At 40.5% G+C, this 13,977-nt stretch overlaps 1 protein-coding gene across 1 annotated transcript; it reads left to right on the forward strand.

Moving 5' to 3' along the window:
• The first annotated feature begins 4,879 nt into the window (after window positions 1-4,879).
• On the forward strand, window positions 4,880-11,309 carry LOC139477425 (sulfotransferase 1B1-like). Its single transcript, XM_071259994.1, has 5 exons — window positions 4,880-5,054; window positions 5,747-6,064; window positions 6,771-6,874; window positions 7,964-8,126; window positions 11,023-11,309. The coding sequence occupies exons 1-5, from the start codon at window positions 4,883-4,885 to the stop codon at window positions 11,136-11,138; spliced, it is 873 nt and encodes a 290-aa protein (XP_071116095.1). The 5' UTR covers window positions 4,880-4,882; the 3' UTR covers window positions 11,139-11,309.
• Window positions 11,310-13,977: the final 2,668 nt, after the last annotated feature.

The following is a 13,977-nucleotide window of genomic DNA, read 5'->3' on the forward strand; positions in this document are numbered from 1 at the left end:
AAAACTAAACATAAAATGAAACAAACACATATTTGGGAATGTCGTAGTATGTATGATCGCCAGACCATGTGTTCGTCTGCTAGCCGTGATATTGCTGGAATATTGCTAAAAGCGGCGTAAAACCATACTCACTCACTCGTCTGGTAGCGATACGAATCATACTGAGAAAAAGGCGATTAACGGGATCGGGTGGGCAGGCTCGCAGACTTGGTTGATGCATGTCATCGTATCCTAATTGAGTGGATCGATGTTCATGATGTCAATCACTGGATTGTTTGGTCCAACTGGATTATTTACAGACCGCCGTCATACAGCTGGAATATTGCGGAGTGCGGCGTTAAACAACAAACAAACAAACGAATCATACGACAGCTTCGTTCTGCATACAAGTTTTCACAAGCGCATTGGTCGAAATCGTCCAGTTGGGATTTGATAACAGGGCGATTTCGCGACTTGTTTCGGCAAATAAAACTACTCTCATCTTTGTCACGGGGATACCTTCTGTTCTGCTGCTCTTTAAGGTAGACACAGATAGACCAGTGGCAATTGTAGCTTTAGACAATGCTTGAGAGTTATTTGTACAGTCTTTCTCCATGTAATTTATTACATTGTTTGCCAATTCTCGATCTTGAGAATGTATGATCTCATCATGCTTACCTAGCTTTGACATCTTTATTTGTTTGTAATCAACCTCTATCAAACGTCCCCGATTATGTTTCTAGGTTTGTCAGCACCAGTCCCGTGCTCATGGGTTTCACCGAAGTGGTAAACGTCTGAGACCTGCATCACTTCGAGCTTTCCTCCCAAATTAAGCTGACAAGCCGTGATATAACTGGAATACTGTTAAAAGCGGCGTTAAACCCAACTCACTCACTCACTATCAAACGTCTTTAGAGAATTCTGGTATCGACTTGTCACACTGATCTCTTAAGTCTTATGAGCAACACGTGTGTCAACGGGAGTGAATGACCCGCATCTGCACGACGTGCGTACACACTCTCCTACATGTAACAAAACAAATATGTTTGCCCAAATTCTGTGCACCCATACTTGTCTCAACCGCGTTTTTGGAGTTGGTTCAACTTATCCTGGTTTACCAGTTGTGTCAAAAACATGGTTTAACATGAAAGAAATTGTAATATTGTTTTAAACATGCCAGTGTTGATTAAACACTTTCGGGCAATTACATTATTATAAAATTTAATCTGATCAACAAACAATTTGCGGCCGTTTTGATGCAACGCATCAAAGTTTGCTTGTTATCAATTTGTAACCATAAATGACACATATCACATATTTCTTAAAAAAACGATGCAATGTGACGTCATGTCGCTTCAACTTAACCGCTAAAATGCAAATATCGGTCTATTTCTTCCCATACGTGTAACATGAATCGATTTTTGAAATTTAATGGGCGAACCGTGATTCGAACCAACGATGATAGAAACTGGCGTGCCTAAGAGACACAACTCTGCGCTGCGAATTGCCGCGCCTGAGAAGACTGGGCCACCCCTGCCCCCATAACACATACAATCCGAGGGATATCAAGGTTTTATGTCATCGTTCTTTACAATCAGCAAATCAGCAATCAATATCTGATCGTACTCGTTGTCGTGTCACTTCATTCATATTCTAAACTGCTGGATCTGTTATCGGAATACGTTTTGTTGTTATTCTTTTACAGGGTACAAAACGTCGGAACACCGGTTCGCCTGTACACGATAAAGTTTCATATTTCTTTATAAAGGTGCTGCTGTCTGTACCACAAACTCGCAATCAATTCGGAACAGCTGCTGATCTCAGGTAAGTGGCAACTATGTACATGTGTCATCTTGATTCATTTGCAAATTTTATTTGACTTCTAAACGAACGAAACTTCTTAACAGTCAGTCGGAGGGTGGGGGTGGGGTGGGGTGGGGTGGGGTGGGGTGGGTTGATGTATTTACTGATTGGCATAAACCACATATGTATGACAGGCATAAACCACATATGTATGACAGGCATAAACCACATATGTATGACAGGCATAAACCACATATGTATGACTGACATAAACCACATATGTATGACCAGAGACACCAACTGCACTAGCTGCATGGTATACCAGCAGAAGATCAATGTGTTATATGGCATGTAGATGTCTTTCTTTCAACTCGTGTATATTGGTCGGTGTAACACTGACCCAGTTAGGATTCAAAATGGCGCAGTTTGGATTGTGAAAGAATATACCCCGAAACGTTGTGTTCCTCGTAATAAAGAAGGTGACATCGATAAATTCTCTCTTATGTGTGTCACGTCTAAATGTCATTTAGAGACTTCTTATTTTATCGTTTTGACTAGTTTCAACAACAACAACAATAAATATACTGTTATTGATCATTCATCACTTGATTGTCTGGTTTGTTTCAATTTCATTAAAATCAGATCTTAGTTCTCGCTATCGTTAAACAAAGATCTGAGGACATCCCAGAAGGGGTCACGTCAGAACGACCTTTATTCCAACCAATCACAGCGTCGCTTACCAGATCATGAAAGTGACAGTCGGAATGTGTTTTCTAATCATGCAACCACGATATATTTAACACGGGGTATTCCGAACAGGTTATATGGTTTTATGATTATATCCATACCATCTATGCCATCTATAAGCCATTCCAGAATGTTCTTCTTATCAGTTTTAAAGTTTAAATCGGGAATACGTCAAAATATGTTTCGAAGCGTAGTCGCCAGTTTGAAACTAGTGTCGTAAAGCTCGAGAAAGTTGCCTTCAGATTGGCCAATGTCGATTTCTTGTCAGTCATTTGACTGGTCGGTCAAAATTCGCGAAAGGCCGTTCTGACGTGACCCGTAATGGGCGTAATAGCGGTAGCGAAAACTAAGATCTGATTTTAATGAGATTGGGTTTGTCTACATGCAACCGTCACATGGCTGTAGTACTGCAGTGCTGCGTCAAGCAATAAATACTTAATTTGTTTATGCAAATTGTATAAATGGCGGGTGCTACCGTAGGACAGGACATGCTTACCCTTTTCGCGAACACCTGGTGTCATTTTCAGTGGTCAATTCATATACTTGCCATAGCTACTTTGTCCTTTACGCCAAATGGCATCGGCGGATAATCTTGACTGGTTATTCTCTTGCATAGACAATGTAACTATTTGAAATGTTGACATCATCCTTCAATATAATCATCAATCATATCAGTCAATCTACACTTTTATGACGTGGAGTGGCTTACTGGTGGGGCGAATATGCTCACCTTTTCGCAAACACCTGGTGGCATCACTATTTGATAGTGATTCATAACCACATGCTCATGATATAGTCGAAATCGAACAATCGACTGTGCTTTTGGCTGCGATTTTTTATGAATATGGAAAAGGTTTTGTAGCTTTTAATAAAGTAATTAATACTATCTACGCTGCATTGTGCTGTCATTAAACAGCTCACACTATTAAGACCCGTGAAGATCCGGGGTAGAATAGGTCTTCAACAACCCATGCTTGCCGTAAAAGGCGACTATGCTTGTCGTAAAAGGCGACTAACGGGATCGGATGGTCAGGCTCGCTGACTTGGTTGATGCGCGGTCATCGATCCCAATTGCGTGGATCGATGTTCATGATATCAATCACTGGATTGTCTGGTCCAGACTCGATTATTTACAGACCGCTGTCATATAGCTGAATATTGCTGGAGTGCGGCGTTAAACAACAAATCAACCAACCAATCACACTATTAAACATGTCTGCCTGAATGCATTTGCAAGCTCTTTATCAATCACGAGTTTTATCAAAACGTTTACAGTTGTCTTCAGAAAACACCACTGTTTATGACCAACATGTTTTACATTGCTGCGAATCATCCGTATATGTTTATACAGTCGAACATCGTTGTGTCGAATTCCGGTATTACAAAAACTCGGTTGTGTCGAACTGATTTTCCGTTCCTTCGATAGTTATGATTTGATCTGCGGTACATCGAATCGGATGTGTGGAATGTTCGGTTATTTTATACAACATTTCCCTGATATGTTTAAGTGGAAATGTTGTTATTGTTTTATTCTAGTATTAAAAGCTAACGTAATATTTTTTGCTGGTTAACTTAAATTGTTTTCAACTGTAATCTATTGTACAATATCGTTCATTTACGTTGTGAATTGATCCCAAGCGGTCTTCCTGGTGTAAGAGGCAATTTATTGGATCGGGAAGTCAGGGTAGGGGATTAATTGTGTGTAACAGAACCCCGAGGAAGATCGTTGCTTTTAATATTAATCACTGGTTTGTCTCATCCTGGCTCGATCTCTTACAGAACGCGGGGCGGTCGGGTAGCCAAGTGGTTAAAGCGTTCGCTCCTCACGCCGAAGACCCGGGTTCGATTCCCGACATGGGTACAATGTGTGAAGCCCATTTCTGGTGTCCCCCGCCGTGATATTGCTGGAATATTGCTAAAAGCGGCGTAAAACCATACTCACTCACTCACTCACTTACAGAACGCCCTCATCATATGTAATGTGGCTGGATTATTGTTGAATGCAGCGTTAAAGATCAAACAAATCAAGTAATCAGATGCATCGAACAATTGGATAAGACAAACTTATTCTCAGGATCATTTTAGTTCAACACAATAAAGACCAAATGAACTGGGAAACACTTGCTTGCATATAAGGAGGGGTCACGAAATACATGTATTAAGCTTTAAGACACGTGAGAATTATAAGAATTCACGATTTCCCATAGCTAGTCGACTATATTGGTCAGGTGACACTGTGACCTGGCCGAGTGTTTGCCTGTGAAACTTTATATGCAGTAGTGTTTCATGAGACATCGCTAGACTTGAACTACACTACCGTGCATTAATAACCCCCTCTCTGTGACAGTTGAGGATGTCGGTCGTAAAGATCCCGGACGCTGGCGGAGACAACATCACTCTCCTGGAGGTGGAGGATCATCTGTACCCCAATTCTCCCATTGATTCCCCCGCTGACGTCATCAAAGGCATCCGCGACCTCCCCATCAGAGAGGATGACGTCTTTGTCTGCGCATATCCTAAATGTGGTGAGCAGTAGAGAAGTAACTTCTATTTTTCCTTTGCTAAGATTTCTTTAAGGTGCAGAATATTGTACTAGTACTTCAACTATTTTCTTCTCCGATAGGAGCAGCCAAACATTTTTGTGTGTGGATATTTCTGTGTTGAGAACATCCAGTAAATCCAATGAACATTTCTTTGTATGTGTAAAACCTGGAGGCTTTAGTAACGTTATGATGTGACGTACAATTATTTATAGCCATTTCACTAAACGTAACAAACAGAAACAAATTTTGGGAAACGACCATTTGATATTCTGAGCGTGGAGGCCTGAGGTTGTATTAATAAACATAAATTGTCCCTGAAAATTCTTGAAAAAAATAAGTACGCTTCAAATAATTGAAAAACAAATAAATTGCAAGCCACAAAAAAATCATTGTTGCAAGGCGTTTTTTCTAAAATAAAAATTCAGGCTCATAGTTTTAAATTAGAAAATATCTGGTTTTTGTAGCTGGAGCTGAAAAAAAATCTTACCTCGACACAACCCCTGCTTCAGATTGCCTGATTATTCAGATTATTTGATCACATTGTATTTTTGTATATATGTATGCTATTATGTTGCTCATATACCACCGGTCGGCGGTTTGAGTTAATAAAGAACTTGAACTTGAGCCTACCCCGCCTCGCTTTGAACTGATCTCTCTCTGTTGTGATATTCCAGGCACTCACTGGGTGTGGGAAATGGCCCGCCTCCTTCTGTCGAGCGACACAGAGACTGTTATAGAGAAGGATGAATTGATGTTAGAGTTCATCGGAAATGACGTCTTAGAGAAGTTCCCGTCCCCGCGAATTTTAAACACGCATTGCTTTGTTGAGCAGCTGCCACGTGGTGTGTTTGAGAAGAAGTGTAAAATAATCTACATTCTTCGAAACCCCAAGGACATGGCAGTGTCGTTGTTCCACCACCACAAGAAACTGAAATGCTATGAATATGATGGGAAATTTGAAAATCATGTTTCATTACTGCTGGATGGGAAAGGTTAGAGCTATTTAGAGTGAGTGAGTGGGTGAATGTTGATTTATGTCGTAAAAAGCTCATTTCCAGATAGGCAAACTACTGACTGAGAGTACTGAGATATTTTATCCTTGAACGCAGGTTGTTAAGATTAATCTTAACTAAGATCCTTCGAAGATCTAGACCTCGGTCACCATAACACACTGTCAAGCCATACTATGTAACATTAATACGACTGTTTCCTCGTTTGTTTATTTGCTGTTCAACGCCGCACTCAGCAATTTTCCAGCTATATGACGGCGATCTGTAACTAATTGATTCTGGACCAGACAATCCAGTGATTGACATCATGAGCATCGATCCACACAATTGGATACGATGACATGCATCAACCAAGTCAGCGAGCCTGACCACCCGATCCCGTTAGTCGCCTCTGACGACAAGCATAGTCGCCTTTTACGGTAAGCATAGGTTGCCGAAGACCTATTCTACCCCGGATCTTCACGGGTCTAGTCACGTTTAATGAAAGCAGCAGGAAGGAATTACGACTGGTGAAAAACCACAATGCTGGGTTGATATAGTTGTTGAGAACATGCAAATGTATCACCTAAGCGAATTTGAGTAAGCGAATGGGTCCAGTGTGGTTCTCAAAATAGAATCGAGATAACATACAACAGATTATAAAAACTAGGTTGCACAAACCTCTTATATAACACTCTCCACAATTCAGTTGACTTCGGGTCGTTTTTCACATACCTGAAGGACTGGGCTGCCATTGGGACAACCCATCCCGACTTGCCGACCTTGACCTTGGTGTATGAAGATCTAAAAGAGGTAACAGTTAACTGCACGTGGCCACGCGCTCTATTTGTATAGCATAGTGCAAAGTCCTTTGGGGCTTATGTGGTGTATGGGCAATGCATTGCGTCTTTTCACATGAAACATCAAGTGAAATTCCCAGCGTTTATGTTTTCGCAACACTGATGAGAGCGAGACAGTACAAAAGGAGAGAGAGAGAGAGAGAGAGAGAGAGAGAGAGAGATGGCAACGTTTTATTGCCTAACAAGTGATGTTGCACGTGTATATCATGTTGGTTGTGTTTTTGCGATGTTTCCATCTTTTCACCAAATTTCTGCAGTACCTCATTCTTTCGACACATATCAATCCCAATCAGACATTATCAATTCAAATTTGGTATTGATTCTGTAGGATGTCGGCAACACTCTATCAGATATTTGCGGTTTTACTACTTTTGCATTTCTTCATTTTGTAGATCAAATTTTAAATTCCAAGAAGTTTCATAAAAATAGAAAATTAATAATAATTAATCCTGAGAGAGAGAGAGAGAGAGAGAGAGAGAGACAGAGAGAGAGACAGAGAGAGAGACAGAGAGAGAGACATGGCAACGTTTTATTGCCCAACAAGTGATGTTGCACGTGTTTATCATGTTGGTTGTGTTTTTGCGATGTTTCCATCTTTTCACCAAATTTCTGCAGTACCTCATTCTTTCGACACATACCAATCCCAATCAGACATTATCAATTTATATTTGGTATTTGGAGAGAGTTTGGTTTAACGCCGCTTGTAACAATATTTCAGTCACATCACAGTTAAAGTGAACAGGTTGATGTAGGAGGAAGGCAGCAAGGATGCAGGCTTTAGACGTTTACCAGTACTGTGAAACCCACCAGCACGGGTATAATCAGGGCGAATATGAGATTCGAACTCACGATAATAGGTTACTTGCACGACCAAAGCACGCGACTCTGCACTGCGGATTTCGGAGCCTCTGATGACTGGGTCACCCGTGGCCCCATGAGCTGGGATGGAAATGAATGTTACGGCAACAATACCAAGCATGTTAAGTGTGCATTCATCTATGTATTATGGTGGTAATGTCATCCAATATTTCATCTATTTCAGGATCCACTTTCCGGTATAAGAAAGTTAGCAAAGTTTCTGAATGCTGAGAAATCAGAGGAATTTTACCTTAAAGTTAAAGATTTGACGAGTTTCAACAAAATGAAGGAAGCGAAAGGCAAATTCTTTAAAGCATCTGACGGTTCAGCTGTTATGTACAGAAAAGGTGGGTAGATTTGCCAGCACGTCTAATTGGTGTGATGCTAATCATTGACAAAAACCAGTATTGAGTGGTGCCAAGCTACCACCAGCTTGTTGCCAATGGAAGTGGAGCAGCCCATTGATATATATGTACGTTCTATGTTCTAATACTTACAACAGAGGTAACGCTAAGATCCTGTCGGAAACTCGGTACCTTAACCAAAGCAGCTAACGCTAAGATCCTGTCGGGAACTCGGCCCTCTTCGCCAAAGCAGCTAACGCTAAGATCCTGTCGGGAACTCGGCCCTCTTCGTCAAAGCAATCTTAGCGCTTTGACGACTCGCTTGTGGTCCCACTGTTGATGTGGCCTTAGAGAGATAGAACACTTTAAACACAAAAAGAAACGCAAAATGAATGAAGTCAATAATATGTAAGAATGTTACCCACTGTGATGCAGGAATCATGAATTTCATGTATTTTGGTGGTCCAAACATGTAGTCATTCTTACATTGACCTCAACGCAGCTGGGGCAAGATGCAGTTCACAAACGTGCACTTTCGCTACTGCCACTTGCGCGATCTGGATGTGAGTGAGTGAGTGTGTATGGTTTTACGCCGCTTTTAACAATATTCCAGCAATAGCACGGCAGGGGACACCAGAAATGGGTTTCACACATTGTACCCATGTGGGGAATCGAACCCGGGTCTTCGGCGTGACGAGCGAACGCTTTAACCACTAGACCACCCGACCTCCCATCTGGATATGAAACGTGAAGACAAAGTCTATGAAAGTGCAGGATTTTGTTTACCTGCCTCTTTACATGGGCGATTACACGACAGCAAACACAAACCATGACTGGGTGAATCAGAAAGAAACAACGCCATCGTTTGCTTGGAAACTGGTGAATCTAGGTCAACGATAGCCAAGCGCCTTTGCGAGACTTTGGAATCGATACCAACAAGGGACAACGCGTGCCTTTACCAGGTCCGGAAGAACACGTTTGAAATCCATAGCCCAGGACCGCTACATCAGATAGATGTCATATATCAGTCCCAGACTGTGAGGATCTGCCTACGTGAGACAGGTCAGTCTGTTCGAGGTGTCATTTTGACGGACCAACATTGTCTGCTATGACCTCAGTGGTGTCGAATCCACGTTTGGCGCTAAACTGCATAAAGGAAGTCAAAAGATCCGGTGGAGGTAGCGTGATGATGTGGGCTGTAATCTCGCACAATGGCAGGACCAGCCTAGTTCACGTTCAGAGCAGCATAACTGTATAATTCCCAGGAAGCTGAGAATGAAAAATCAAGAGCACACTGGTCCAACGCCCGGGGTAAGAATGTAGCGCTTTGAGCAACCACCGAGCGTGTGGAGGCTAGCGCAATATAAGTATAATTACGTATAATTATTTAACATTATCATTATTTAACTGCACAAATATACGAAGATGAAGTTCTACTACACGTCACTCCTAATATGCAGAAAACCAGCACGATAATGCCAGACCACACACAGCACAACTAACATCGACATACCTAACAACATTCAAGTCCTGGACATTTACGGAATGAAACTGCCACAGCTGGCACTAACAGGCACTTCCCTAGTGTCTGATTCGTACAGTTACGTGTCGACTTCCAAATTGAAACAATAAGTTCGTCCAGAAATATTGACGTAAAGGAAGTCAGTGTGAAACCAACAAACAACAAAGAAGTGGTATACAAATATCAATTGTATTATTTAATTAACTCGGTTTACGAATCAACACAAATACTGCACATCAATTACAATGACAGTACACAATAGAATGACAGTACAAAATTCAATAGCAATACACATACAATGGCAATATGAAATATGACAGCAGTGGTATTATCATTCACCAAGCAGGAACAGTGGTCAAACTTCCAAAATAGACCTAGGGTGGATATCCAGGGTGACAACAATGATTTTCACACAGTGCTGGTCTTTACATCATGTGAAATGAGAGAGGCACCCCCTTGCCCCTTTATATAGTCTCAATGCCTCCTAGACGTTTCTATACAGTGCTGGATTAGTTTAGCGGTTCTAGAACATTCTAGATCGCACTTGAGTTAAAAAACATCTAAATATAGTAACCTCAACACTGCTTACATTAGACAGTACTACATTCTTGACAACTAATCAATGTCAAAACACAATCTTTTGAACTTCTACTGAATCTCAACAAAATCAATGCAATACAGTAAACCACGTTTATAACGAACTCGAAGGGACCACTAATTTTAGTTCGTAATAACCGTAGTTCGTTATAAGCATATATACGACATTTACACAACAAATGGTCGGGACTGAAAAATAAGTTCGTTTTATCAGTCAGTTCGTTATATGCGTGTTCGTTATAACCGTAGTTTACTGTACAATTAACAATGAATTACTCTGCCATATAACAGTACAACCATTGCTTCCATGGGCAGATGTCAGGAAGCTCGTGACTCCTCGGGTGGGCACAAACTTTCTGCAGATGGCCTTGACTGGTGTCAACTGCCGTATGTGCATTGTGATCATACGACTGTTTTACGTTGATCCATACAACGAATTCATTAATGTGCTTTTGTGTTTCTTTTGTGTGGGGGGAGTATATGAACCTTGTTACCATTCGTCATTTTCGTGGTCGCTTATTGTTGGACTGTATTATCACACATTATTGCTATACAGATTAACATTCTGAGTACATAATAGTATAGACCGGTGAAGATCCGGGTTAGAATTGGTCTTCAGCAACCCATGCTTGTAATAAGGGGCGACTAACGGGATGCAATATGTTGTATCATAGTATTTCTTTATTTTGCAGCGAGAAATCAAGATGCAATCTGATAATTGCCTAAATATGTACAAACATATATTAATTCAATGAGATTCTGTTTTTTTCCGTCTTTCAGGTGAAGTTGGCGACTGGAAGAATTATTTCACAGTGGCCAAGAACGAGGTATTTGACAGAGCATACAAGAAGAACATGGCTGATTGTGACATAAACTTTAGATACACGCTACAGTAAGAATCGAATTCTTACATTGGAATGTCACGTCGTTAAGGTATCTTACTACAGATAACTGATAATTATAATGTATTACGCGAGGGAAAATGTTAATATTTGATGAATTATGCCTGCAATTCTATTTAACATATTTCGAAAATAAGATTTGAGATGTGTGCTAAATATGAAGTTCATTGGAATATCTAGTGGTTTGGTGTTGGTGATGGTGTGAGTACAATGGATATCCTTTTATGATTAAACGTCCACGTTAAATCCATTTATCTATAAGTATATGTAAGTATAGCTAGTGTCAATATAAGGGGTTGGTGTATAATGTATATGTTAAAATGTATATACCAGATATTCATTAAAGCCGAACACCCGGGTTCAATTCCCCAAATGAGTTCATTCAATATGTGAAACCCGTTTCTGGTGTCCCCCGCCGTGTTTTGGCTGGAACATTGTTAAAAACGGCGCAAAACACAACTGACATAAACAAACCAGCAAAATTTGGTTTTGTTATAATGTTCTATGGCTTTGACTTACCGAAAGCAGTATATCACGAATATTCATAAACGGATATCTAATTTACATTCCATTTAGCAAGCGTTTGAAATACGGTTAACTACGAATATAACGAACTCAACGGGACCACTAATTTTAGTTCGTTATAACCGTAGTTCGTTATAAGCATATACAGAATATGTACAGCAAATGGTCGGGACGAAATAAATAAGTTCGTTATATCCGTCAGTTCGTTATGAGCGTGTTCGTTATAAACGTAGTTTGCTGTCCTGTTGCCTAACGCCGTCGTCGAAGGTCGAAGGTGAAGATTAGGTAGTCAGGCCATGTTGCGCGGCCTTTTTTCATCGAACTGCTCCACATTAAACGGTGCTCATGCCGTCAGCCATTGGTTTGCCAGGCCGTAACTGGATCATATGCAGGCCGTGATGTAGCTGGACTAGTGCTGACTGCGGCGTTAAACATCATTATCTCTCACTTATGAAACTGACGTAGCTTGTATTTGGGACCGTTTTGCTTTGTGTTGACGTGGTCCCGTTGCTACGTCACAATGACTAAGATAGTAGGGGAATCAACTTGAGAGCTGATTACTCGGCTATCACCTTAAAACAGAGAGAAGGCTGCTGAGTCCCTTTAAGTCTTTATTCGTGGCAGAGTGAAGTATCTGCCACTGGACTCCGTGTATACAGGGACTCAGGCCTACTGTAGAATGCGTTAGTTACGTTAAGTTACGTTGAAGCTATGATCGAAATCTGCCACATTGGTGGTGTGTTAATTACAATTATTCGTTAGTTACGGCGTGCACTGACCACGTAATATCCTTTATATTCCACCTATCTGATACCAAAATGAAGGTGCGTCCGGCCATACACAGCATGTTACAGCCTGGGGGATAACCCTAGCGTGACCTCCTGGCTGCGTTGGATAATCCAGAGTAAAATAATCATGACCAACATGTTGTTAAATGCCGCGTATTTCCGTCATATTTACCACAGATTCACGGACAGTGAACATTGTTCAAGGTGCTAATCGATGTGTTCACGTCAGTTGTCTTAAGATTTTACGATATAGTTTGCCTTTTAATGAAGGATTCATGACTGATTAAAATGCCATGTTGACAAGATTCTTGGTCATGCAACTTGTTACATTTTGAGTGTAAAGAATTGTCCAAACCTTACTTCTCTGTTGTGTGATTGTTATTTCTGTGACAAAATACGCATGCATACACACGCACTCACAACCCAATCTCATTAAAATCATATCTTAGTTCTCGCTACCGCTAAACAAAGATCTGAGGACATCCCATTAAGGGTCACGTCAGACCGACCTCTCATCCGACCAATCAGAGCGTCGCTTACCAGATCATGAAAGTGACAGTCGGAATGTGATTTCTAAACACGGAGTATTCCGAACGATAGTTACCAGAATGTTCTTATGTTCAGGTTTCAATTTTTTAATCGAGAATTTGTCAAAATATATTTCGAAGCATGGTCGCCAATTTGAAATTAGTGCCGTAAAGCACGAGAAAGCTCCTTTCTGATTGGCTAATGTCGACTTCTTGACAGTCATTCCATTGGTCAGTCAAAGTTCGCGCAAGGTCGGTCAGACGTGACCTGTAATGGGGTGTCCTCAGATCTTTGTTTAGCGGTAGTGAGAACTAAGTTCTGATTTTAATGAGATCAACTCACAACCGCACCTAGACAAACATATGTGACATGATGAACTGAATGGCGGCTCGATATTCCATTGCAAGATTTAGAAGGGAATAAAGGGAATAATGATAATACGTACCATGGTAGGACGCGGTTGTCTACTATTCAGATGAAAAAGCTTATACTTAAAAAAATCGTGCTGAAGATGTAATATGGAACGGATGTTAATAAATACTCAACCCGACGATAACAGAATAAGGGTTGTTGTCATTTCAGTTTTCAACAACAATGTTTCTCTGAGTAAAATGCAATGAACTTCCTTCACAATCAGTTTTCGTGTTATTGTTGTGGCCATTTCTCAAAGAAATATTCTCTGTTTAAATACAGTCTGGTATATGATTACATGACACAACCTCGGCCAAAGAATGTCAGTGATTATAATTATTTCCAATGCGTTTGGCTTGTGGGTGAGCATCAATTATTTGACCAACCAAAATGACAAAAATGTGACAAATACATTTAACTGTTATACTTTATACTAATACCAACTTATATAACTTGTATTTTTCACAGAAAAAAAACAATAATGATTTTTATGACATACAAACATAACAAGGTTTGTTTCTAAGTTTAAGATCCTTCAAACACAGATGCGAGTCATGATTCTCTTTTTAATGTAATTAAAA

This window comes from Haliotis cracherodii, unplaced genomic scaffold (genome assembly GCF_022045235.1).
Source record: "Haliotis cracherodii isolate W230 unplaced genomic scaffold, xgHalCrac1.p SCAF_33, whole genome shotgun sequence".
NCBI lineage: Eukaryota > Metazoa > Mollusca > Gastropoda > Lepetellida > Haliotidae > Haliotis > Haliotis cracherodii.